The 26984-nt window shown below is 49.1% G+C and overlaps 1 protein-coding gene across 1 annotated transcript; it reads left to right on the top strand.

The window, feature by feature from the left end:
• Nucleotides 1-482: 482 nt before the first annotated feature.
• abhd4 (abhydrolase domain containing 4, N-acyl phospholipase B) lies at nt 483-21683 on the top strand. Its single transcript, XM_072270058.1, has 7 exons — nt 483-690; nt 4224-4312; nt 7294-7675; nt 10002-10156; nt 11705-11816; nt 12669-12855; nt 19934-21683. Exons 1-7 carry the CDS (start codon nt 668-670, stop codon nt 20120-20122), a joined length of 1137 nt encoding a protein of 378 aa, XP_072126159.1. The 5' UTR covers nt 483-667; the 3' UTR covers nt 20123-21683.
• Nucleotides 21684-26984: the final 5301 nt, after the last annotated feature.

The raw sequence follows: 26984 nt of genomic DNA, 5'->3' as shown, positions 1-26984 counted from the left end.
ACGGGGAGAAGGCCGGAAAATAGGGTTGAGGAAGTGAAAAAAAAGAATCAGCCATGATTGAATGGCCGAGCAGACTCGATGAGCCAAATGACCTAATTCTGCTCTGATGTCTTATGGAATTCATTGCCACATACAGCTGTGGAAGCCAAGTTACCAGATATATTTAAAGCAGACGTTAATAGGTTCTTGATTACGTGGAGAAGGCAGGGGAACGGGGTTGAAAGGGTTAATAAATCAGTCATAATTGAATGACGAAGCAGACTCGATGGGCTCAATGGCCTAATTCTCTCCTGTCTTTCGCTCAGCAGGCCAGGCCGAACCTAGGGACACAGAAGCGGGGTTAACGGTCCGAAGACCCTCGATCAGAAGGCATTCCCTCGATTCTTCGCCTTTCATTTCAGATTTTAAGCATTTCCGGGGTTAGTTTCAGAAATTGACAGGCGTTCTAGCTCCGCCCCGCTCTTTAATAATCATGAGGCGAGTATCAGCTGACTGTCTGAAAGTTGCATTCGCCGGTAGAGCGTTCGATTTTCTTGATAGGCAGTGTCCTGACCTTTCCTTTCATTGACACTGGGTGTCGATTTCCAGTCGCTGGATAACGTAGTGTGTTGTTGTTGTTGTTCCACAGCCTCTCCGACACCCAGATTTCTGATCAAAAGGTCTCCGAATGGAAGATGATGCAGAGGCAGCGTGAGTTCCTCCCTCTCACCCTTCATTCCTAAAACCTCTCCTTCCGGCACCTGCATGTAATGCCAGCCTGTAATGTCTGAACCAATCCTCCTATAAACCCACTCCCCACAGGCCCTTTCTGGAACCACCACCGCCCCCCACCCCACCCCACCCCACCCCACCCCCGAAATTAATCCCCCCCCCCGTTCTCTCCCACTGTGACCCGAACGAGTGAAACCCAAGGCAGCCGCCAGCGAGTTCGGAGGTCACATCGATTAGTAGTCCGCTTCCTGTACTCTATCGGTTTATTATTTATTTCCTGGACGGAGTTATTTCGATTCCTTGTCACTTTCCTTTCCGGTACATTATAAATGTAATATTAAAGTTTGTTTAACAGTTTTTGACAGCTTCTCTGTGGATAAGTCTTTGTAGTTTTTTTTTCGGAACATGTTTCAGCCCCTGCTTTGTTTCCCTTCCTGTAACTGCATTTATTTTTAGTTTGACTTCTGTGCCTGTGTTTCGTGATAAGGAATTGAAGGGGTCAGGGTGGTTTTATGTCTTGTTCTGGAAACTCCCGGGTAAATTACGTTTCTCCGAGACAAGTGAAGTAACTACGTCCATCGCTTTTAAGTTTGAATTTATTTATTGAGATACAGTTCGGAATAGGTTCTTCGAGCCTGGTTTAACTCTAGCCTAAGCATGGAACAATTTATAATGACCAATTAACCTTCAAAACGGTACGTCTTTGGCCTGCGGTCACTGGGAAAACGTACAAACTCTTTACAGACATCGGGGGTGGGGAATTCTTCCTCGCAAATGCACAATCGCCAAAACCCCTTCCTCCACCACCGCCCCCGCCCCCCCGACCCATCTGTTCCTCGTTCAATCAGCTGTGGGAATCTTAAATCTTGTCGTCCACAAGATCTAGTCTGTGTTTGTCCCATATTCTTATCTCTGTGTCTGTCCAAATGTCTTTACAAAGCTGCAAGTGTACCTGCGTCGTCTACCACTTCCTCATTCCATATGCCCACCTCCCTCTGTGTGGAAAAACTTAACTCCTGTAAAACTTCCCCTTCTCACCAATGTTCTCCTGTCCCCTGAGAAGAAAGATTGACCTTCGTATCTCTGCTCCTCATAATCTAATAATCCTCTATTGTGCCATCCCCCTCCACATCCTTTGCTACAGAGACAAAGTCCCAGCCTACCCACCCAATCCTAAATCAAACCCTCCAGTTCCCAGCAAAATCCCCCGTGAACCTTTTCTGCACCCGCCCCAGCCTAATGACAGCTCTCCTTGTCACCAAGAGTGGGTACGTATATGGTATGAGCTGCCAGAGGAAATATTAGAGGCAGGTACACTTCGTTTGTTCATTATGTGCTGTGTCATATGATGTGGGCAATCATGACCCTGATTGTTCTTGGCATTGCTGACTTCTGGGCAGTAGCTTTACAAGACGGTGACGCCCAGCCATTAGCATTACCTTTCAAAGACTGTCTGCCTGGAAACATTCAGTGGACTCATAACCAAGATTTGTGACCTGCACCAGCTGCTCATGTGACCAACCACCACCTGTTCCCATGACTTCACGAGACCCTGATCAGGAGGGCCGGGTGGGGTGGATGCTGAGCAGGAGCTACACCTTGCCCAAGGGTGACCTGCAGGGTAGTGGAGGGAAGGAGTATCATACACCTCCTCTTGTAGGGATGTATCTCCACCCCGCCACCCAGAGGTACACTTTACAGCTTTTAAAAGACATTTGGACTGCTCGGGGTGACCAGAACTGCACACCGTACTCCAAGAGTGGTCTCACCAACAATCAGTGAATTTGCAATGTGATGGTCCAGGTCCTGTACTCAATCATTCCTCCTTCGCCACCCTATCTACCTGTGTCTCCACTTTCAGGGCACTATGTATCTGTATTCCTAGGTCTATCTAGTCTACAATGCTCCCCAAGGCCCTGCCACTCACTGTGTAAAACCTCCCTGGTTTACCTCACTAAAATGCAACACCTTGTACTTGCCTGAGTTGAGTTCCATCTGCCATTCCTTGGCCCACTTCCCCAGGTCATCTTGCTCCAGTTGTAATCTTAGGAAACCCCCTTTACGGTCCACTACACCACCAAGCTCACTGGCCATGCACTCAACATCATCCTCTAAGTCATTAACAGAGTCAGAATTCGGTTTAATATCACTGGCATATGTGATGAAATTTGTGAACCTAGAGGCAGCAGTACAATGCAATAAATGTAGGGAAAAATAAGGTACTGTAAATAGTGTAGAAACAGAAACAGTGAGGTAGCGTTCATGGGTTCATCTTAGAAACCAGATGACAGAGGGGAAGAAGCTGTTCCTGAATCACTGAGAGTGTGCCTTTAGGCTTCTGTACCTCCTTCCTGATGGCAATAATGAGAAGAGGGTATGTCCTGGGTGATGGGGGTCCTTAATGGACGCCACCTTTCTGAGGCACAGCTCCACGAAGTTGTCTTGGATACTACAGAGGCTAGTACCCATAATCAAAACAGAGTCTATCCCGAGCCTTTGTGGCCCATCAGGCCAGTGCTTATGCCGGTTTCTGTGGTGCATGGAAACCGGAGAACCCAGAGGAAATGCATATGGTCACGGGGGAGAATGGACAAATTGCTTAAAGAGAGCGATGGAATTGAACCTGGGTCACAGGGGCAGTAATCGCTTTAAACTAACTACTGTGCTAACATGGCGGCCTTGTTACCCCCAGCGTGTAAATTGGGGTAGCATCCAGGCTGGGGAGGCGGGAAGTGATGACGGAAATGTGGGGGGAAACGGATGGAACTTTCTGTTTCTATGCTATTTATTTACTCTGCAAATTCTAATAATTATGCCACTGAATGACACATTTCACGTCATTAGTGGACAGTGATATTAAAACTGGCTCGTGTTTTCGATGAGGAATGAGTGTTATTAGGTGCATCGATGTTCAGTGTGGGTTCGATGGGCCAAAGGGCCTGTTTCCCTGCTCCAAGACACGATAAGAGTCTCGCTTTCTTTCCCCACCCACACCTCTGAACACAAGAGATCCTGCAAATGTTGGGTATCCGGATAACTAACTAACTAAAACACACACACACACACACACACACACACACACACACACACACACACACACACACACACACACACACACACACACACACAATGCTGGAGGAACTCAGCAGGTCGGGTGGCATCTGGAGAGGGCAGCAAGCAGTGACGTCCATTTCGGGTCCATTTTATCCATTGATCCAGTATTTTGTGTGTGTCACCCTCACTTCTGTCCCCTTCTCTCCCACCACTGACTCCCCAGCCCCAACACCCATTACTTTAAATCATTTGCTGTCTCTTTAACTGCCTCCTGGCCCTTGTATGGGTGCGTGTCCCTCCGCTTGATACGGTCATATCCCATCCCATCTAGAACATGGGCCTGTGTAGGCATAACCCTCCCCTCTCACCTCAGTACTACCCACCAAACCCCACCCCACTCCTAACTCAATGCTACCAAGGTATGACTGGCTGTCTCCCTCTCTCTCACTCCCCCGCAGGACTGGGAACTGGTTGACCAGCTGGCTACCTGCCTGGTGCCCGACGTCCATGACTCACCTACGAGAGGCTGAGGCTCGGATCCTGCAAGGTGAGCAAGTTTGAATCCCACCTCCAGCCCCCTCAACCCAGGCTGTGGTGGGTTTCCATCTGCAAAGGGGATCGGGGAGGGGGGTGTGCTGAAGGAGTGTCACACCACAGGAGGGGTGGGCGTCGGTGCACACTGTCTGACAGAGAGGTGGAAGCAGCAGCTCTCTGGGTGGTGTTGTAAAAGAGGGAGATCCAGGGCTACAAGCGTACGTTTCCCAGAATATAAAGACACAGGTAGACAGGGTGGTGCAGAAGGTGCTTGGTGCATTTTTTCTTCATCCATCAGGGCAGAGAGTACAGAAGCTGGGACATCGCGTTGCAGCTGTACAAGTTGCCGGTGTGATCACACTTGGAATATTGTGCACAGTTCTGGTCAGCCAACTAAGGGGAGGATGTGATTAGTTTGGAGAGGGTGCAGAAAAGATTCGCAAATGTCTTGCAGAGTCTGGAGAGCCTGAGTTCTAAGGAAAGACTGGATAAGCTGGGACTATTTTCCCTGGAGTGAAGATGGCCGAGGGGTGGCCCTGTAGAGGTTCATACATTCACAAGGGCCATGAATAAGGTAGAGGGTCCCACAGTCTTTTCCCCAGGGTATGGGAGTCTGAAATCAGAGGGCACAAGTTCAAGATGAGAAGGGAAAGATGCAATAGGGACCTGAGGGACAAAAAAGTAGGAAGTGACAGCTTTCAGTTTCCCAGCAGCCAATGGCCTCCAGCACATCCATAGTCCCTCCCATGTGCCCTCAGGAATCAGGGACATATCCCATCTGGGCTAGGGAGAGTTCTTCTACTTCACAATCCTTCCCTGGGCTGAGCTCAGCAGTGCATCCTTCCAGGATGGACAGGCAAGGGTGAGGGTGAGTCTGTGTCTCTGTGTGTCCGTGTCCCCAGCCCTTTGGCCCGACATCATCCCGTTGGCCCACACTAATCCCATCTTCTGGCTCTCGTTCTGTCGCCGCCTCTGCCTTGGCCGTTCCAGGTACTGGTCGACTGTTCCCAGAGTCTCTGCCTTCACCAACCCCTCAGGCCACTTCTTGAGGGAAGCAATTCTTCCCTCGATCCCCTCGAAAACTCTCACTCCTTCCCCAATCCTAGGTTCTCTGCTTTTAGATGTCTCTGACATGGGAGAAGTACCTCACTGTCACCACACCGATCCTCCCTGTCGAGTTAGTCCCATCACTACTGATCCCACTTCGGTCAGTACAACAATTTCCTCTCCTCCAATGAATATTTTGCAGATTTTCTCTGATTTGCCCTCTCCTGCTTCCAAGATCCCTTTGACTGACCCTCGCCAATTTCCCTAGATGCGCTCTACAGTCCAGTACACCGGCCCTTCACCCGATGATGTTGTGGCAACATTTTAACCAACTCCACAATCAATGTAACCCTTCCCTCCTGCATTGCCTGGCAATTTTCTTTCATCAATGTCCCTAACGTATCCCAACCTTCCAGTTCCACGCACTATCACTCTCTGTGTAGTAAAAAACCTACCATCCGCATACACCACACTCTTTCTTCGAATCACCTTAAAATGATGCCCTCTCGTATTAGCCAATTCTGTCCTGGAATGAAGATGCTAGCTGTCCACTCGATCAGTGTCCCTTCCCATCTTATTTATCAGGGTCACCTCCCATCCTCCTCCGCTCCAAAGAGAAAAGTGCTACCTCACTCGTTTGACATGCCCTGCTCTCCAGGCAACGCCGTCACATCCTCTCTAAAGCTTCCACATCCTTCCAGGAATGAGATGACCAGGACTGAACACAATCCTCCAAGAGTTCCACTGAGGTGCAACATTACCTCACAGCTCCTGTGCACAGTCCCCTGGCTAATGAGCCTCCCCTCCCGTGGACTCTGCCCATACTTCTCTCTGCCCCAGTAAAGCTGGGGAAAGCCCCACCCACCCTCGGCGTTGTTTTGTTACGTCAATGCACCATTGCAGTGATATGATCTGTATGAACAGTAAGTTTTTCATTACATCCGACAATAATAAACCTATTTACCACTTCCCTGTAACTCCCACCAGCTCTCGTATCAAGAATTATACAAAATGAAAACCTTGAGCCTGCTCTTCCATTCAATCCAACCATGATTTATCCCTCGTCTCAGTGCCACCTCCCTGGAGCTCCCTATGCATCGTGTATCCAGAAATCTACCACGCTCTTTCCCGTATATATCCAGTAAATTATCCTCACTGCCGCTGTCACAGAAAATTGCACTTAGATCTTCCCCACTGGACGAAGAAGTGTGACCTACCCATTCCCCATCTCACCCCGGAATGTCTTGGCCAGCATGCTGTGCCAGTGATCACCACCCTCCCAACAACCTAATCTTCCCTACATCTAGTCGGTATCACAACTCAGATCTCCTTTTGTCCTCTAGAGTGGGATGAGCTGGTGGAGGGGGGAGGGAGATGGAAGGTGGAGGAGGTGGGAGGCGTGAGGGGTGACCCTAGGGATCCCGCGGTTGGTTTAATGTTACTTGTGAGATCCTGTCTCATGCCTAGGTATCTTTCCCACCACCAACCTCTTTCCCTCCCTCTTTCACTCATTCCCCTACCCTTTCTCTGTCCCCCCTCTCCCCTCTAAACATTCCCATCTTTCTCTTCTTCCCATCCCCTCTCCCTCCTCAAAACACTCACCCTCCAATCCTCTCCCCATTTAATTCCACCTCTCACCCTCCAATCCTCTCCCCATCTAATTCCACCTCTCACCCTCCAATTCTCTCCCCATCTAATTCCAACTCTCACCCTCCAATTCTCTCCCCATCTAATTCCACCTCTCACCCTCTAATCCTCTCCCCACCTAACTCTACCTCTCATCTTCAACCCCCTCCTCATTCTGTCACATCGAAACACCTCTCCCTCCTCCTTTACCCCACCCCACCATAATGCCATTCCCTCTCCCTATGCTCACAACCAACCACTACCCTCCCTAAATCCCTCCCCCCCCTTCCCCACCCCTCCCCTCTTCCCTCTAAACCACAGGCTTGAAAAGCCCCCCCCAGTGCCGCTATGTGAAGTTGCCAAGCTCCCACCAGATCTGGACACTGTCACTGGATCGAGTTTCAGGTGCGGCGGGGGAGCAAACGCCACTGGTGCTGGTCCACGGCTTCGGGGGCGGCCTCGGCCTCTGGATCCAGAACCTGGAGCGGCTGAGCTGCCGGCGCCGGCTGTTCGCGTTCGACCTGCTGGGCTTCGGCCGCAGCTCCCGTCCCAGCTTCCCGGTTGAGCCCGAGGCGGTGGAGGCTGAGTTTGTGCGCTCCATCGAGGAGTGGAGGCAGCAGCTGGGCCTGCCCGCCATGATCCTGCTCGGGCACAGTCTAGGTGGCTACCTGGCAGCCAGCTACTGCATCCAGCACCCCGACAGGTGAGGCCGGGACACGGGGCACAGAGAGGCAGTCTACTAGGAGAAGGAGAACGAGGAGGGATAGTATAGGGAGGAGGGTGGAAGGTAGGGAAGAGGGGGAGGAAGGGAGAGGAAGGGGGTGAGTAAGGAGGGAGGAGGGGATGGGGAAAGAGTCTGCGAAGAAGGGGAGAGGAGGGAGGGGTGTGGGTCGGAGGACTGAGGTGCACTGTCTTTGGGGGGATGGGGGTGGGTAGAATAAGTGGAAAATAGGAGAGAAAGTGGTTCTGCCCAGTTCCTTACTCACTCTCCCTTCCTCCTCTCCCACCATTATCCCTATCCCCTACCCTCAAAATGACCCCTTTCCTCTCCCCCCATCCACTTTCCCACTCCCCTTCCTTCCCTCCCCTCACTGTCTGCCTTCCCCAACACCCGTTTGCCTTTCCCTGCCCCCTCCCCTCTAACCCCCTCCCCACCCGCTCCCCATATCTCTCTGCTCCTTCCTCCTCACACTCTCTCTTTCTGCTTTGTACACTGAAGCAACTTGAAGGCAGCTATTGATGAATGGTAACCGTTCCTGCCTTGGCTGTCAGGGACTGAACTTGCCTGTCTCGTCTTTGAAGCCTTGTCAACCAGCAGTTAAGTCTCCTTGCAGATGTCCCTTTGTCGGCCCCCTTTGTGCCAGTTTCTGAGATCCTCTCTGCTACAACACACTGTGGTGATTGATCTCCATTGATTTGACCCGTGCCTGACCTAAATCACTTGTACCTTATTTTTATGTGCTCTAATGTTATGCTGACTGCTCTCATTTCTTTGTCTGTCTCTTAATTGCCCTTTTAAAGAAGGGTACTAAATTAGTATTGTTGTTCTCTGCCTGGAATGGTGGTAGAGGCAAATGCATTAGAGGCTTTTAAGGGACTTTCAGATCAGAAGATGGAGGAATAAGGACATTGGGTAGGTAGGAGAGATTGGTTTTTAGGTGTGTTTTTATTTACTTTTTAGCTGGTTTGGCACAACATTGAGGGCCAAAGGGCTCGTTCCTGTGTTGTTCTATGTTCTAGCGTGACTCAGACACTAAATTTGGTGGTGCGGTGGACAAGAGAAACATAACCTTTGTCAAAGAGTTGAAGGCTTGCATGCCTCAGTGCCCTGGAGAACTATGTCGGCTGGAGTCAGGGCTTTATGCTTTGGCTCTTGGGAGGGTTACCTATGCCAAACAGGTCAAAGGGTAAAGGTCAGACTAGGAGTGGTCCCGTTCTCCCCATTCAGAGGTTCAGCTCATGGCGAGCAACCCTGACTGGTCAAAAAGAATTGGTATGGAAACAGCAACGAAGAATCCTTCTACATCTGTACGTGACGGTATATGGCAAGGACAGACAGATGGAGAACCTTCATTGCTGCCCTAAGCACCACCAGCGGTGTATCAGGCAGTAACTAGTGACCAGTGAAGTTTACTTAAGATTCTGTCTACATCTAGATGAGCTGTAGAAGCGGGCCACGGAACGGCAGATTGAACTGAACTTGAGGAAGTGCAGGGTGTTGCATTTTGTCCAATTAAACCAGGGCAGAACTTAAACTGGAGTCCTGGGGAGCATTGTAGAACAGGAAGGCTTAGGGGTGAGGTTAGATATTTCCTTAAAAGTGGTGATGCTGGCGGACAAGGTGGTGAAGAAAGCTTCTGTCATGCCTGCCTTTGTCAGAATGTGAATACAGGAGTTTGGATGTCCTGTTACATTTGTATCAGAAGTAGGTAAGGCTATGTTTGGAGTTCAGTTCTGGATGCTCTATTAAGGGGAGGGAATCATTAATCTAGAGAGGGCAAGGAAAGGATTTACGAGAGCGTTATGGGGACTGTAATGCTGGACAGGCTCGGACGGTTTCCCCTGGAGCATCAGAGGCTGAAGAGTGATTTTATAGAGATTTATAGAATCATAAGGTGAACAGTCTTCTTCAGGGTGGGAAGTCCAAAATTAGGGAGTAGAGACTGAAAGGGAGAGGGGGATAGATTTAAATAGGGCCTGAGGGGCAACTTTTCCCCACAGAGAAGTTGCTGAGGGTATGGAACAAGCTGCCAGTGGAAAGGCTGAGGCAGATACAAGAAAGACATTTAAAGGGCATTTAGACAGGTAGGTGGACAGGAAAGGTCAGAGAAATCTGGGCCAAAGAGCCTGCTTCTGTTCTGTATTGCTTTGTGACTCTCTCTGTCCCTCTCTCACACCCTACTCTTTCCCTGCCCTGGGTCCCGAGGATGACACCTCACCCTCTCATTGTTTCATCTCGTCGGTGGGATCTTGCTATGCCTAGGCCCGGTTAACCGTAACTGAGTAACCCTCTGGCTTGTGCGGAGCAGAGTGAAGCACCTGATCCTGGTGGATCCGTGGGGATTCCCCGAGCGGCCGACCGACCAGTCGGAGGTTTGGAAGCCACCTGTCTGGGTGAAGGCACTGGCTGCAGTCCTGGGACGCTTCAACTTCCTGGCCATCCTGCGGGCTGCAGGACCCTGGGGTAAGAGAATGTCTATCAGTCATCCCTTCCCTGCAGGGTGAGGGAGTGTCCACCAGTCACCCATTCCCCCTGGGGTGAGGGAGTGTCCACCAGTCATCTCCCCCCCCCCCCAGGGTAAGGGAGTGTCCACCAGTCATCCATTCTCCCCGGGGTGAGGGAGTGTCCACCAGTCATCCATTCTCCCCAGGGTAAGGGAGTGTCCATCAGTCATCCCCCCCCCACCCCCGGGGTGAGGGATGTCCATCAGTCATCCATTCCCCCCGGGGTGAGGGAGTGTCCATCAGTCACCCATTCCCCCCAGGGTGAGGGATGTCCACCAGTCACCCATTCTCCCCAGGGTGAGGGAGTGTCCGGGAGGCAGTCCTCTCCCTGGGGTTACAGAGTGTCCATCAATCATCTCTTCTTCACCCCCCCCACCCCGAGTGAAGGAGTGTCCACCAGTCACCCATTCCCCCCAGGGTAAGGGAGTGTCAACCAGTCATCCATTCTCCCCGGGGTGAGGGAGTGTCCATCAGTCATCCCCCCGCCCCACCCCCGGGGTAAGGAGTCCTGACGAAGGGTCTCGGCCTGAAACGTCGATTGTACCTCTTCCTAGAGATGCTGCCTGGCCTGCTCCGTTCACCAGCAACTTTGATGTGTCCCATGGGTAGAGAAGGTGTTGAGGGATATGGGTGAAATGCAGGCAAATGGAACACAGAACAGTACAGCACAGGAACAGGTCCTTAAGGCCACAACGTCTGTACTGACCACAGCACCAATTTAAAATAATCCCGTCTGCATGCCCGTTGTCTCTACCCCTCCTAACCACTGCACCACCCCCCTGTTATCTGCTGATACGTGTGCTGATGGCATCCTCACAGGGACAGGGCATCACTTGCAACATTTCTCCCAGAGTTGAAATGCACCGCTGTGGTTCTGAGGGCACCTGGCTCCAGCTTGCAGCGATTGCACCAGGAAACGAGCTTGTTGATTCCCCGGTGGTACTCGGATTTGTCACCTCTGACCCAAGTCCACTGACTGTGCTGTCGTCCGCAAACTTTACCAGTTCAGCTGATGGTTCACTGGAGGTGTGGTGATTACTGTACAGAGGAAGTAGCAGAGAGGAGCAGACACGCCCTGGGGCACACCAATGCTGACTGAGCGGGTTGTGGAGCTGTACTTGCCAAGTCTCCTGTCACAGGGGAAGATTGTGATCCAGCTAGGTTTGAAGAGTTTCTCTTGCAGAAGCTCAGGGAAGATCGCATTGAAGACTAAACTGAAATCAACAAAGACAACCCTGCAGCAGAACTCAGTTAACTAGTTTGGGAGGAGGATGTCTTCAGGACAGGGGGCCTTTTTTTTGCCGTTGGTAATGGACTGAATGCCTTTCCAGACTGAAGAACAGTCATTTGCAGAAAACTTTTTCCAGTTTGATGTGTTGTAAATGGCTACACATTGTCCTTCTGTGTGTGAATATGTATTTGTTTATTATGAATAAATATCAGTGTGGGGGGGGGGGGAGTGTGAGGGTGAAATGACTCCTGACTGTCTCGTCTCCTTGTGGCGTAGGACCGTCCCTAGTCCAGAGGTTCCGTCCGGACCTGAAGATGAAATACGCAGACATGTTCCAGGATGACTCCATCCTGGAGTACGTGTATCACTGCAACGCACAGACCCCCAGGTGAGAGGGAGGGGTGGGCGTGGGGGATCTACACACTCACGCAGACTGTCAGCTCAGTCGGTTGTGGTGGGTCACTGCGGGAGAGGGTGCCCCAAGCTTGGAAAGGTTGGGGATGGGGAGAGATCCTCATACCAAAGTGCAAGGTGGAGAAATGGGGGATCGAGGGGCCTACACCCAAAGATCTCACAAAGTTGCCATACAAGTTGATCTAGGGGTTAAGAAGGCCTATGGTGCTTTGGCCTTCATTAGTCAGGGGGTTGTGTTCAAGCAATATAAAATTCTAGATGGACTAAACTGAGAAGATTGTGGTCACCTCATCATAGGAAGGATGTGGAGGCCTTAGAGAGGGTATACAGAAGAATTACGAGGATACTGTCTGGATTAGAGAGCATGTCTTACGAGGGTAGGTTGAGCAGACTAGGGCTTTTCTCTTAGGAATGAAGGAGGGGTAGAAAACAATAAGAGGCTGAGGTAGAGTGGACAGCTGGGGTGGAAATGGCTAATACAAGAGGACTTAATTTTAAGGTGATTGCAGGAATGTATGGGGGGGGTTGCAGAGGTAGGCTTCTTTACACAGAGTGGTGAGTACGGGGAACGCAGTGCAGGGGTAGTGGCGGAGGCAGATAGATTAGGGGAATTTAATACTCTAGATAAGGACATCGACGAAAGAAAAATGGACGGCTATGTGGGAGGGAAGGGTTAGATTAATTGTGAAAAGTTCAGCACAGCATTGTGGGCCGAAGGGCCTGTGCTGTGCTTTTCTGTGTTTTATGTTGAAAGTGGTTAAGGCAGTGCGTCGCCTAGCTGAGCAGACGCGGGCACTGACAGAGCCTCTCCTCCCTTCTCTCACAGTGGGGAAGCGGCCTTCAAGGTTCTTTCAGAAGCGTTTGGCTGGGCCAAGCGGCCGATGATCGGGAGGATTCACCTGATCCCGAAGGACATTCCCATCACGATGATCTACGGCGCCAGGTCCTGGATCGATTCCAGCAGTGGGGAGCAGGTCAAGGTGCAAAGGCCAGACTCCTACGTCAGGACCATGGTGGGTAACTGATCTCCTATCCTCGCAATGTACAATCACTCCCGGGACAGGGGTTAGACACGGAGTGAAGCTCCCATCACATGCTCCCATGGTTAGACAGTGTGAGCCTCCCTCCAAGCCATCCAATCACACACTTCCAGGGTCAGACAGAGAGTGAGGCTCCCTCATCATTGTCCCATCACACACTGCCCAGGCGATCACAGGGCAATGGGCACTACATACCACAGAGTGAGGCTCCCTCATCATTGTCCCATCATACCCTGCCTGGACAGGGTCTGGGTAATGGGCACTAAATACCACAGGGAGACACCCTCGTCATTATCCCATCACACACTGCCCGGACAGACACAGGTCATGGGCAGTACAATACCACAGCCGATAACGCAGTGCTATTGCAGGTTAGGGCTTTGGATTCTGGAGTTCAATTCTGATGTCATCTGTAAAGGGTCCCCGTGGAATGCATGGGTTTTCTCCAGGTTCTCCAGTTTCCTCCCAAAGTCGTACCAGTTACTAGGTAAATTAGTCATTTGTCCCGTGACAATTTATAATGACCAATTAAAGGTCACTGCAAAATTTTAGGGTTGCTGGGCAGCGCAGCTCAAAAGACTGAAAGTACCTATTCCAGGCTGATCTCAATAAGTAAGTGAATACTGCACCTTCCGCACTGTCCCATCACTCCACAGGGGTCAGACACAGAGTGATGCTCCCTTCACACTGTCCCATCACTTTGTGACAGGGGTCAGACGCAGGTTGAGGCTCCCTCCACACTGTCCCATAACTCTGTGACAGGGATCAGACACAGAGTGATGCTCCCTCCACACTGTCCCATCACTCTGTGACAGGGGTCAGACGCAGGTTGAGGCTCCCTCCACACTGTCCCATCACTCCACAGGGGTCAGACACAGGCTGAGGCTGTCTCTGCCCTGTCCCATCACTCTGTGACAGGGGTCAGACGCAGGTTGAGGGTCCTCTGCCCTGTCCCATCACTACTGGAGCAACAGTCACACAGGTTGAGGCTCCCTCCGCACCATCCCATCACTCCCTAACAGGGGTCAGACACAGAGTGATACTCCCTTCACATACTTATTCAGGTCAGATACTCAGAGAGGCTCCCTCCACACAGTCCTATCACACACTAAACAGTGCAACACAGTACAGTCCCTTCAGCCCATTGTCTTGCACTGATCTTTCAACCTACTCTAAGATCAATCTTACCCTTTCCACTCATGGCCATCCAGTTTGCTTTCACCCGTGGCCTATCTAAGAGTCTCTTAAATGCTCCTAATGTATTTGCCTCTACCACCACCTCTGGCAGTACATTCTACGAGCATACCACACTCTGTTGTTTAAAAAAAAATCAAACGAACTACCTCTGACATCTTACCCCATTACATCCCTCAAATCACCTTAAAATTATGCCCCCTCTTATTAGTCATATGCACCCAGGTAAAAAGTCTCTGGCTATCCACTCTGCCTACATCTCCTATCATCTTATTCCTCCATCACTCCAAACAGAATGCATTAGCTCACTTAAAAGACTTGTTCTCTGACCCATGAAGCATGCTGGTAAATTTCCTCTTTATCCTCTCTGAAGCCTGCATATCCTTCCTACAATGAAGGGAGCAGAACTCAGCACAGTGCTTAATAGAACTGCAACATTATCTCGTGGCTCTTTAAATTAATTCTTTGGATAATGAAGGCAAACACACCACAGGCATTCTATCAACTTGTATGGCAACTTTGATGGCTGTATGGATGAGGACACAAGATCCTTCTGTTCCTCCACCTCGCTAAGAATCCTGCCACTAACCCTGTCTTCTGCTGTCAAGTTCAGCCCTCCACTTCATACTATTTTGGGTTGAACTCCATCTGCCACTTCTCAGCCCAGCTCTGCATTCTATCAATGCCTTGTTGAAACAACCTTCTACAGTTTCCACGGCATCACCAGCCTTTGTCTGCAAACTTACTAACCTGACGTGCTGCTGCTTCATCCAAATTATTTATAAATTCATGCAGAACAGATCCCAAAGAACACCACCAGTCACTGACCTCCAAGCAGAAAACGCTACATCTGCTACCATACTCTGCCTTCTGTGGGCAAGCAAATTCGGAAACCACGCAGCCAAGCTTCCCTGGATTCCAGCCTCCTGACTCTCTGAATGAGCCTACCAAAGGAACCAAAGGAAATGGGGGCGATCTTAAATAGGTTTTTTGCGTCTGTATTTACTAAGGATACTGGCATGAAGTCTATGGAATTAAGGGAAACAAGTAGTGAGATCATGGAAACTGTACAGATCGAAAAGGAGGAGGTCCTTACTATCTTGAGGAAAATTAAAGTGGATAAATCCCCGGGACCTGACAGTGTTCCCTCGGACCTTGAAGGAGACTAGTGCTGAAATTGCGGGGGCCCTGGCAGAAATATTTAAAATGTCGCTGTCTACAGGTGAGGTGCTGGAGGATTGGAGAGTGGCTCATGTTGTTCCGTTGTTTAAAAAAGGATCGAAAAGTAATGCGGGAAATTATAGGCCAATAAGTTTAACGTCGGTAGTAGGTAAGTTATTGGAGGGAGTACTAAGAGACAGAATCTACAAGCATTTGGATAGACTGGGACTTATTAGGGAGAGTCAACATGGCTTTGTGCGTGGTAGGTCATGTTTGACCAATCTATTGGAGTTTTTCGAGGAGGTTACCAGGAAAGTGGATGAAGGGAAGGCAGTGGATATTGTCTACATGGACTTCAGTAAGGCCTTTGACAAGGTCCCACATGGGAGGTTAGTTAGGAAAATTCAGTCGCTAGGTATACATGGAGAGGTGGTAAATTGGATTAGACATTGGTTCAATGGAAGAAGCCAAAGAGTGGTAGTAGAGAATTGCTTCTCCGAGTGGAGGCCTGTGACTAGTGGTGTGCCACAGGGATCAGTGCTGGGTCCTTTGTTATTTGTCATCTATATCAATGATCTGGATGATTATGTGGTAAATTGGATCAGCAAATTTGCTGATGATACAAAGATTGGAGGTGTAGTAGACAGTGAGGAAGGTTTTCAGAGCCTGCAGAGGGACTTGAACCAGCTGGAAAAATGGGCTGAAAAATGGCAGATGGAGTTTAATACAGACAAGTGTGAGGTATTGCATGTTGGAAGGATAAACCAAGGTAGAACATACAGGGTTAATGGTAAGGCACTGAGGAGTGCAGTGGAACAGAGGGATCTGGGAATACAGATACAAAATTCCCTAAAAGTGGCATCACAGGTAGATAGGGTCGTAAAGAGAGCTTTTGGTACATTAGCCTTTATTAATCAAAGTATTGAATATAAGAGCTGGAATGTTATGATGAGGTTGTATAAGGCATTGGTGAGGCCAAATCTGGAGTATTGTGTTCAGTTTTGGTCACCAAATTACAGGAAGGATATGAATAAGGTTGAAAGAGTGCAGAGAAGGTTTACAAGGATGTTGCCGGGACTTGAGAAACTCAGTTACAGAGAAAGGCTGAATAGGTTAGGACTTTATTCCCTGGAGCATAGAAGAATGAGGGGAGATTTGATAGAGGTATTTAAAATTATGATGGGTATAGATAGAGTGAATGCAAGCGGGCTTTTTCCACTGAGGCAAGGGGAGAAAAAAACCAGAGGACATGGGTTAAGGGTGAGGGGGGAAAAGTTTAAAGGGAACATTAGGGGGGGCTTCTTCACACAGAGAGTGGTGGGAGTATGGAATGAGCTGCCAGACGAGGTGGTAAATGCGGGTTCTTTTTTAACATTTAAGAATAAATTGGACAGATACATGGATGGGAGGTGTATGGAGGGATATGGTCCGTGTGCAGGTCAGTGGGACTAGGCAGAAAATGGTTCGGCACAGCCAAGAAGGGCCAAAAGGCCTGTTTCTGTGCTGTAGTTTCTATGGCTCCATGGGGAACTTTGTTAAACACCTTACTAAAATCCATATCTGCCACATCCACTGCTCTACCTTCATCAATTTGTTTTGTCACTTTCTCAAAGAATTTGGTTGTGCTTATGAGGGCATGACCTGCCCCTCACAAAGTCATGTCGACAATCCCTAATCAGGTGATGCTTCTCCGAATGCTTGCAAATCCTGCCCCTAAGAATCCTCGCTGATAGTTTGCACAACACTGACATAGAACTCACTGGTCTGTAATTCCCAGGATTATCCCTTCTTACCTTTCTTGAACAAAGGAATAAATTTGTCACGTTCCAGTCTTCCAGTGCTACTCATATGGCCATTGAGGTTACAAAGACCAGTGCCAAAGGCACAGCAATCACTCCTCTCACTCCCATAGTTACCTGGTGTGTATCCTGTCCAGCCCCAGAAACTTATTGATGCTAATGATTTTTCAAAACTTCCAGTTCATCCTCTTCCACAGTATTGGCATGTTCCAGTATATCAGCCTATTTTACGCTGCCCTCACATTCAGCAAGGTCCCTCTCACTGGTGAATACTACAGCAAAATATTCATTCAGTACCTCTGATTCCAGGCATGCTTCCTTTTTTAACCCTGCTTGGTCCTACCCTTACTCTTCTCCTCTTCATTTTGTGTGTGGAGGTTTCCTCAATCCTACATGCCAAGGGCTTCTCATGTCTCCTCGCGAGTCTGTTATTAAGCTCCTTCCTGGCTATCTTCTAACTATCTAGAGCCCTGTCTGATCCTTGCTTCCTATACCTTAAGTAAACTTTCTTCCTCTTGACTAGATGTTCCACATCTCATAACAACCAAAGTTCCCTAACCATACCATGTTTACCTGGCCTGAACAGGACAAATCTATCCAGAGCAGCTGCTTCCTAAGCAACCTCTACGTTTCTGTCATGCATTTCCCTAAATACATCTGCTCCCAATTTGCACTATCAAGTTTCTGCCTAACAGCATCGTAATTTACCCTCTCTCAATTAAGTATGTTTCTATCCCGTCTGCTCCTATCCCTGCCCAATTCTATAATAAAGGTTGGCGGGTTTTGGTTACCTGTCTCCGAAATGCACACCCACTGAGAGATCTATCACCAGACCAGGTACAATAGCATATCTGGTATGGCCTCTCCACTAGACAGTCTACACATGGTGTCAGAAATCCTTCTTGGACACGCCTGACAAATTCTGTCACACCTACACCTTTTGCCACTAAGGTGCCAATCAATATTAGGGAAGTTGAAGTCATGCATGACCAGAATCCTATTATTCTTGCACCTTTCAATAGGTACATTTAATGTCAGAGAAATTCTTTTTCAAATCCGGCTTCCCAATCTCCTCCTTAGTGTCTCTGTTGGAGTTGGGGAGTGTATAGAATACTCCCAATAGAGTGATTCACCTCTCTTACCTCCCTCCCTATCCCTTTTGAAACATCTAAGCCCAGGACATCAACCAGCCATGTCTGCCCTTGTAATGGCCGCAACGTCGTAGTTCCAAGCATTAATCCTTTGCTCAAGTTCATCACCCTTCTTTGTGATACTTCTCGTATTAAAATAGACACATTTCAACCATCCAACAGACAGCAATTTTGCCCTATTCACTGTCTATCTTTCCTCCCAGTCTCTCTGCACCCTGCATCTACATTTACACGAACTGCCCCATCATTCTGGTTCCCAACCCTCTGCCAAACTAGTTTAAACCTTCCCCAACAGCTCTATTGGTCCCCCTTGAGTTCAGGTGTAACCTATACCATACAGGTCATCTGGATCTCAATGATCCAGAAATCTGAAGTCCTGCCCTCTATACCAATTCATCAACCCTCAAATTCAACTGGCAAATCACTGGCACAGCACAGGCAGCAATCCAGAGATAACTATCATTGAGATTCTGCTTTTCAGCTCCCTACCCAGCTGAGACTAGTCTCTTCAAGATCTCAAACCCTCTTCCTAACAATGTTGTTGGTACCAATTTGTCCCATGACTTCTGGCTGCTACGCCTCCCCCTTAAGAATGCTGTGGGCCCCACCTGAGATGTTCCTGACCCTGGTACCTGGGAGGCAACATACCATACAGAGTCCCTTTCATGTCCATGGAATCACCTGTCTGTTCCCTTAATTATTGAATCCCTCACCCCCACTTCCCTTCTGAGCCATGGAGCCAGACTAAGTGCCTATTGACGTGGTTGCTGTGCCTTTTCCCTGGTAGGTTGTCCCCCTAGCAGTATCCAAAGTGGTATTCTTGTTATCACGGGGACGGCCACAGGCATACTCTGCTTTATCTGTCTATCCACTTTCCCTCTCCTGAAAGTCACCCAGCTACTTGCCTCCTGCAAATTGTGTGTATCTACCTCCATGTAATTCATATCTGTCAGCTCCTCATACTGCAGAATGAGCAGCAAATTTTCAAGCTCCAGCTCCCTAAGATAGCCTGTAAGGAGCTGCACCCAGACGCACCTCGCAAATGTAGCAATATGAAGGTCTCCCAAATCTCCCATATCTTGCAAAAGGAGCATAGCATTTACCTGGGAACCATTCTCACTACTCTGGCTAGGCAGCAATGAAGAAAGAGAAGCTTGACAGAAACCTCAACTCTAGCCTCCGCCTCACTCACTAAACATTCTTCAGCGAAAGCCTCAGTTCACCACTCTAACTCTGTCCCACTGCAACAATGGCCGCTCCCACCACAAAGGTTGTTCTGCTTAAACCTAACTTAAACACGAGAAAGTCTGCAGATGCTGGAAATCCAAAACCTCTTCTGATCTGAAGGCCGAGACCCTGAGGTTTCGCAGAAGGGTCTTGGCCCAAAACCTCGACTGTCTACTCATTTCCATAGATGCAGCCTGACATGCTGGGCTCCTCCAGCATTTTCTGTGTTGCTTTAAAAATAACTTGTTTTATTGGCCCTTGCCAAGTGCCTAATAACCCAAACTATCTCAAGCACCACAGAAAGTTCTGACAGGCCCCACTCAATTTTTTTTTTAATTTGGCACGATCTCCACACCCCTGAGGTCAGACACAGAGTGAAGCTCACTCCAACCTGTCCTGTCTCACATGCCTGGGGCAGGGGTCAGATTTAGGGCAGTCCCGGGATTGGTTGACTGAGTTGATGCCCTTTGTTTTCACCTTTCCTTGACCTTTGACTTCTTTCCCCCGACCCCCCTCTAGTCCATCGAAGGAGCATCACACCACGTCTATTCCGATCAACCACAGGAGTTCAATGCAGTGGTCGCCGAGATCTGTGACTCTGTATCTGAGGCACCTTCCACCTCATCCCAAGCCTCACCTTCCCCTACCTCCTCCCCATCCCCCCCTCCAAGCCATCCATCAGTCACTGTTGAGCTCATAACAAAGTGAGTCCTTGTGTCACCTCCCTCTTCCACCCCTCCTTCCATGAGTTACTATGAACCTTCACCTTGGGGATACTGACAAGAGGCCTCTGGCCCAGCTAGGCTGCTGCTAGCCTATCCAATCTGCCAATTATGCCCCTCCCAGCCCCTCTGAATAGAACGGGGAGGGGGTTGGGGCATCAGAACCTTGCCCTCTCCCACTTCTCATTCCCCTGTCCCTCCTGCCTCCTTTCCCTTCTGCACACCTTAGCCCTCTCCCACATCCTCCTATTCACCTTTCCTTTCTCCTTTTGCTCTCCCTCCCCTCTTTCAGGGTGTTGGGGCTTATTCCAGCCACTTCCCTGCCTCCCCTATCCCAGCCTGTGGTGGAAATCAGCCCCTCTGGTTGGAAGTCACCTCCCCAGTAGCACCCAAGTCCTCTCACGTTTCTCTCACCAGCACTCCAGAGACGGCCACCCACCGTCCCAGATGGATGGTTTGGGTGGCCCACGGGATTGGAGGTGCGCCGATTCTATGGCCACAACCAAGGGATTGCTGTATGGACCGAGTTATGGGGGTTGAGACCAGGCTGAGGATTGTTAAGGCTGGATATCTGTTCCTCGACCACTGCCCCCCCCACCCACCTGGCTCAAGCTCCTCTAATGCTCACCCAACCCCACTCCCAGCCCTCTGCACCGGACGTTCCTTCTCTGCGAGTGTTATTTTGAACTGAGACAGGATCTGTCAGTGAATGACACGACTCTGAAGCTGACACTACTGCCCGATGAGTCTGTGCTGATATTTGCACTAATCTACCCTCCTGGCCAAATCCAGGCTCCCAACTGCCCCACCAATTTGCCTCTCCCCAGATTCTACTCTCCTTCCCGCCATCTATTGAGGATTTACAGCGGCAGATGAACTCTAACTCCCCTCTGCCGCAGCAGACTGGGATGTGAGTGGAGTCCCATGGAAAGAGCATGCAAACTCCACACCGCAGTACCAGAACTCGAAATGGAACTGGGTTTCCTCTGGGAATTGGGGTGAGTTGCAGTGAAAAGCGGTGTTGGATCTCCCTGGACAGATGGTGATAGGGCATGTGGCGGATAGCCAGTGCGTAGACTAAATCCGCCCATTCTACACACACCACCCCATTCCCCACTGTACCGGGACAAATTACAACTGTGGTGGAAGGGGCGCAAGGGAGATTATTTTCACCTGTTTCTGGTCTCTGTGGGGAAGACGAGCAGTGATTTAAATCTGAAGGCCGCAGCGCTGAAGAAGACTGGTGAAGACAACACAGGCTGCCAGAACAAGATCCCCATGCCGGCTGAGTTCACCAACGGATTACTTACCCTCCGCCCGTCCCGCTCCTTATTGGAGACCCCTGTGCTGTAAATCTCGTGAAAACGATGTATCTTTTGCCAGGCGTGGTTTCGGGGTGTACGTGGCCTATCCATCTCCCCCTCCCCCCAAAGACTAACGGGTTGCTCTCTCGTACTAGTGGGTGTACAGCGTCTCTTCTCCAGACCGTTCACAGTAACCTCTACTAGCCTTTCATTCATCTATTTATAACAATAAAGTAGTTCCATTTTGAGGAGTTGTCTTGTTTTTGTGGTGAAATCGTCTCCCCTTTACCCCACTCACACGCATAAGAAAACTACCGCTTGATTGCAGTGGCCAGTGCAAATGGAAAACACGGAGGGAGGGAGGGAGGGAGGGAGGGATGGGAAGATGAGCAGATCAGAATCAAGTTCATGATCACTGATGTACACTCAGTGCCCACTTTATTAGGTGCATCTGCTCGTCAATGAAAATATCTAGTTAGCCAATCACGTGGCTGCAACTCAATGCACAAAAGCACATCGACATAGTCAAGAGGTTCAGTTCTTGTATGGACCAAACAGCAGAATGGGGAAGAAATGAGGCCTTGGAATTATTGCTGGTGCCAGACAGGGTGATTAGAGTATCTCAAAAATTACAGATCGCTTGGGGTTTGCACATACAATAGTCTCGGGAGTGATAAGAAAAGAAAATAAACCAGTGAGCAGCCATTTCTGTGGGTGAAAATGCCTTGTTAATGAGATGTCAGAGAATGGCCAGCCCGGTTCAAGCTGACATGCAGGCCATAGTCACTCACGTAACCACATGTTACAATCGCGGTGTGCAAAAGAGCATCTCTGAATGCACAACACATCAAACATTCAAGTGGATGGACTACAGCAGAAGACCGAAAACATATCTAGCTAACAAAATGGCCACTGAGTGCAGGTCATGAAATCTGTGACTTTGTGGCTGCAGTGCAAAATAAAAATAAGTGAGGTAGCATCAAGGACCATACAGAAATATGGTGAAGAGAAAGGTATTGTTCCTAAAATGCTGAGTGTGGGTCTTCAGGCTCCTATACCTCCACAGTACTCCAAAGGTGCTACCAAACAGTAGGCATGTCCTGGGTGGTGAGGGTGCTTAGTGATGGATGCCACCTTCTGGAGACACCATCCTCGATGCTGGGAAGCATTATCGCTGGCTGAGTCTGCAACCCTCTGCAGCCTTTTCTGGTCCTGCACATTGGATCCAGGTGAGGGGGGAGATGATAGGGAAATGGAACCAGGTGAGCCCTGAGTGAAAGTTGAAATGGGAGTCCGGAGGTGATGGTGGAACCAGGTAAGGGATGGATGATGAGCAGGTGGAACATAGAGGGAGAGCGGCAGAGCCTGGCTGGATGACAATAAGGTTAAACTACTAAGGGAGGTATGATGAACAGATGTCAACAGTGTTGAGGCAGGTGAGTCTTTGTAACGATGGGTGGAGGGGGGGAGAGAAGAGAGAATGTGAGCAAAGGCTCAAGGTGGGAGACATAAAGCGATTATGAAGAAAAATTCAAAAAACAATTAATTATCCGCTCCCTTTGTGGCAGTGTTCCCTAGACACTCCAACTTCAGAGAACGTATCCCTCAAACCATCTTCACTCTCCATTAACTGTCCACACTCCCCATTCACCATAACTCAACATTGAGGAGCAGGTGTACACAGAAATTGCTCATAGTTGTAAGAGTAATCACTGGGAGAGTTTAATTTAATCATTATTGACTGGGCCACCCATTGCATTAAAGGCTTGGATGGGGTGGAATCTTTAAAAATATGACCAGGAAAATTTCCTGTGTTAATATATAGGAAAGCAGGTGTGGAGGGTGGAATACTGGGCTTTCTCTTAGGGAATAAGGTAGGGCAAGTAGATGAAGTAGCATTCAGGGAGAACTTTGGTTCTAGTGACTATAGTTATATTAGTTCTTAATATTGTGGGATGAAGGACAGGTCCATCGGTTAGGGTCTTAAAACAAGAGCAGGGCTAATTTTGGGGCAAGTAGTCAGCAAATAGCAGAGAGCAGTTGGGTAATCCTATTTGAAGGGAAAGAGACGATTGGCAACATTAGAAGGTGTCTAATGTTGCTCCATTGTTCAGGAAGGGTAACAAAGCCAAGCCAGAAAAATACAGGATAGTCAGCCTGATATCAGTAGTGGTGAAGTTACTGGAAAGAATTCTATGGGACAGTATCAAGCAGCATTTGGCTAGGACCCGGATCAGGAGTCAGCTTCGTGTTTGATGAACTTCAGGTTTTTTTGAAGAGGTTAAAGAGGGGTCGGAGTAATAGATGTTGTCTATTTGGACTTTAACAAAGCCTTTGATAAGTTTCAGACATAAAACAGGATGGGCTTTTTAACCCGCAATGTGCCAGCCTGTATACACCTACTCCGTGATCAATGTCACACTTCCCACCTACACAGCCCATAATCCTCCATTTTTCTTACATCTCCAAGTGTCTCTGTTGTATCCACCTATGCCACCACACCCGTGTTCCAGACACCTCAAGCAAATTTTCCTCCACTCACAAATGATGTTATCTGGCATTGTCCATCATCACCTTTGGATAAAAGTGTTGGCCGTCTGTTCTGCCCATGCCTCTCATAATCTTCCTTATCTCTATCAAGTCCTCTGGCATCTTCCATTGCTCCAAAGAGAAAAAGGCCCATTTTGCTCAACCTTTCTTCTTGCTCCAGTGTTTCCTTGGCCCTAGGTTACTAACCTCTCACCCCCATCTAGTTCAGGACTTCCACATCTGGATTTATTGCTGTTAACAGCTTCCACATCACAGTGCCATTCTTCTAAACTCCAGCACTTGCCCAATCTTGCCCAGTATCTCTGTACTGAACAACTCCATCTTCTGCAGTGAATCATTCAAACACAGATAGTCGACGATGTCTTTTACCCAGGGTACAGTAAACCAAAACACAGGCACATAGTGAGAGGAGAAAGGTTTAAAATGGATCCTTTTCAGTCAAAGTGTGGTGAGTATATGGAAAGAACTGCCAGAGGAAGTTCTTGTCCTCCTTTCTACCCACCCACAGACAGTCCTGCAACCCCAGTACAGGCCAGCTCTGGAGCCTCCAGCGGACTCACGGATAGCGGCCTCCAATGTCCCCAGTGGATTTGCAGCCAGACTTGCCAATTTCAGTCTGCAATTTTCAGTATCGATCCCAAACACTAAAGCTTGAATTGGACACGCTGAATACAAGAACCGAACTCCAGACTCAATGACTCACAGACCTACAAGGTTACCGGTCCTCATACCTTATGCCCGCATGGACCTCCGATCCCAGTACTCACTGACTGTGTATGTGTGTGTGTGTGTGTTGGGGGGGGGGGGGGAGAGAAACAAGACTCCCTGACCTGGAGAGCCATCAGCCCTTGTCCGTGGTGATCTTCCTCCACAGTGCTTACAGTTCCCACATTCAGCCATGGCATGTGAATGTGGACTGGATCACTGCCCCAACCCATCTTAGAAGGACATGGGCCGAATGCAGTAAATTGGGACGAGATGGGTAGGCACTGTGGTCTGCACAGGCTGGTCGGGCCAGAGGGCATGTGTTGCTCTATAACTCTGAGACATCCCACATTCAGTAACTGTCTGTCTCTGAGACACACACCCCCAGCTCCATCGCTGAAACACAAGTTCCCAGACTCTGTAAATAAACCCATGTGGACTGCAATTTCTTTCCTGAATATCCCGTGCAAAAGCACAGCCCTATAAGGAACATGAACCTGCCCTGAAAATGGTTTCACAAGTTGACAAAACAATGAGACAGCTGGGAAAACATACTGCCGACAACTCCTCACACTGCATTCATCATAGCGTCGTAGAGGAAGATACACTGTTAATTGAAGACCCCCTCCCCCCGCCCCCGGCCGCATCCCACCAAGGAATCAACGGTTGTAAATCGTGGGATATCTTTAAGCAGCTACCCACTTTGCACTGGATATGCAGTCTCAAGGGTGGACTCTGTGTGGTGGACACCATCATCAGGAACAGGGGCTGTCCATAACCGGCCACCATCGTGTGGGTCTTGCTGTACTTGCTCATTCTACACCCCATCCCGCCCACCCCTCTCACCAACCCAGTCAAGGAAAACATCCTTCCGACATCTCATCTGAGCAGCCCTATTGGGATTCTGAATAATTCAGTAGGATCCTGTTAAAAACTGTAAAGAAACAGAATAAAACACACTAAATGCTGAAGGAACTCAGCAGTTCAGGCAGCATCTATGGAGTGAAATAAACAGTCAATTTTTCCGTCCGGGACCCTTCATCAGAACATTTTCTGTTTTGTACTGAAATAAAAACCAAGTTGTCCCATTTTGTTGATACTCTGTATTAGTAATGTCCAACCTGACTGCTTGAACATTGACTACTCTAACTCCTGGCAACCACCGCCCCCCCACCCCCATCTCCCCCTACCCAACACCTGCGTTTATTTTCCCTCATGCTTCTTCTTAATTGTCACAACCTGCCCAACACCTCGTTTCCTTTATTCCACGGTCTACTGCCCTCTCCTATCTTCAGCCCTTTACCTCTTCCACATATTGCCTCCTCTGTTTATTCCCTCTCCCACAAATACTGCCTGCTGAGTTCCTCCAGCATTTTTTCTGTGTGATTGCTCAAGATTTCCAGCATTTGCAGACCTTACTTCATCTCCACTCTCCCAGTGACAGTTTTGCCTTCCCTAAAGTCAGACAGATGAACTCTATGATCTGTACGTTCTTTCTCTCATAAGGAAAGCAAAACTACACAAAATAATTGGATAGGGTCCCACCAAAGTCCTGTATAATGGCGGTAAGTCCCACCCCTGCACTCCAATCAGTCCTGCTCCCGTGTCCAGAGAAACACTGCTCCCTTCCCACCCCGCTTGCATACAGCAGGTCCCAGATCACTCCTGCCATCAGGAGGCAAAGTGGTCGCCACATCTTAGCGCCAGAGGTCCAGCTCTGATCCCAACTGCTTGTGTGGAGTCTGTACGTTTTTCCTGTGACTGCGGAGGGAATCCTCCCAGGCGCCCTGCGCTTCGCTCGTATCCTCGGTCATGAGGATCCGAAATCTTCGGAGGGGAAGGCCCTGAGTCCTCGGCTTTCCTTGCTGCTGGGCGGCCGGGGTGGAGTCGAAGCGCTCAGAAGAGACAATGTTCGGTGTGGAAGGGTTGGTCAGAGGCTCGAAGTTTTCGGATGGACTCAGAGTCGGCTGTGGTCGGGTGCTTCCACAGTTGTCGGTGCCTGGAGGTTGATGGCAGAGAGAGTCTCTCCCTTCTACCGTCTGCGTGAGATGATGGAGCTATCGGGACTTTGAGATTTTTTTTTTTACTGTGCCCATGGTCTGCTCTTTATCAAATTACGGTATTGCTTTGCACTGTTGTAACTATATGTTATAATTATGTGATTTTAGTCAGTTTAGTCTTGGTCTGTCCTGTGTTTCTGTGATATCATACTGGAGGAACATTGTATCATTTCTTAATGCATGCATTTCTAAATGACAATAAACGAGGACTGAGTGTCCTCATAATCTA

The sequence above is a fragment of the Mobula birostris genome, chromosome 10 (assembly GCF_030028105.1).
Source record: "Mobula birostris isolate sMobBir1 chromosome 10, sMobBir1.hap1, whole genome shotgun sequence".
Classification (NCBI taxonomy): Eukaryota; Metazoa; Chordata; class Chondrichthyes; order Myliobatiformes; family Myliobatidae; genus Mobula; species Mobula birostris.
The sequence above is the reverse complement of the archived record's forward strand: the minus strand, read 5'-3'. Positions and strand labels throughout refer to the sequence as shown.

Bases quoted from the DNA above. Each gene is read 5' to 3' on its own strand.
- abhd4 (XM_072270058.1), top strand. From the start codon at position 668: ATGGAAGATGATGCAGAGGCAGC. The intron at 691-4,223 runs GTGAGTTCCTCC...ACTCCCCCGCAG, and splicing joins GAAGATGATGCAGAGGCAGC to GACTGGGAACTGGTTGACCA. The intron at 12,856-19,933 runs GTGGGTAACTGA...ACCCCCCTCTAG, and splicing joins ACTCCTACGTCAGGACCATG to TCCATCGAAGGAGCATCACA.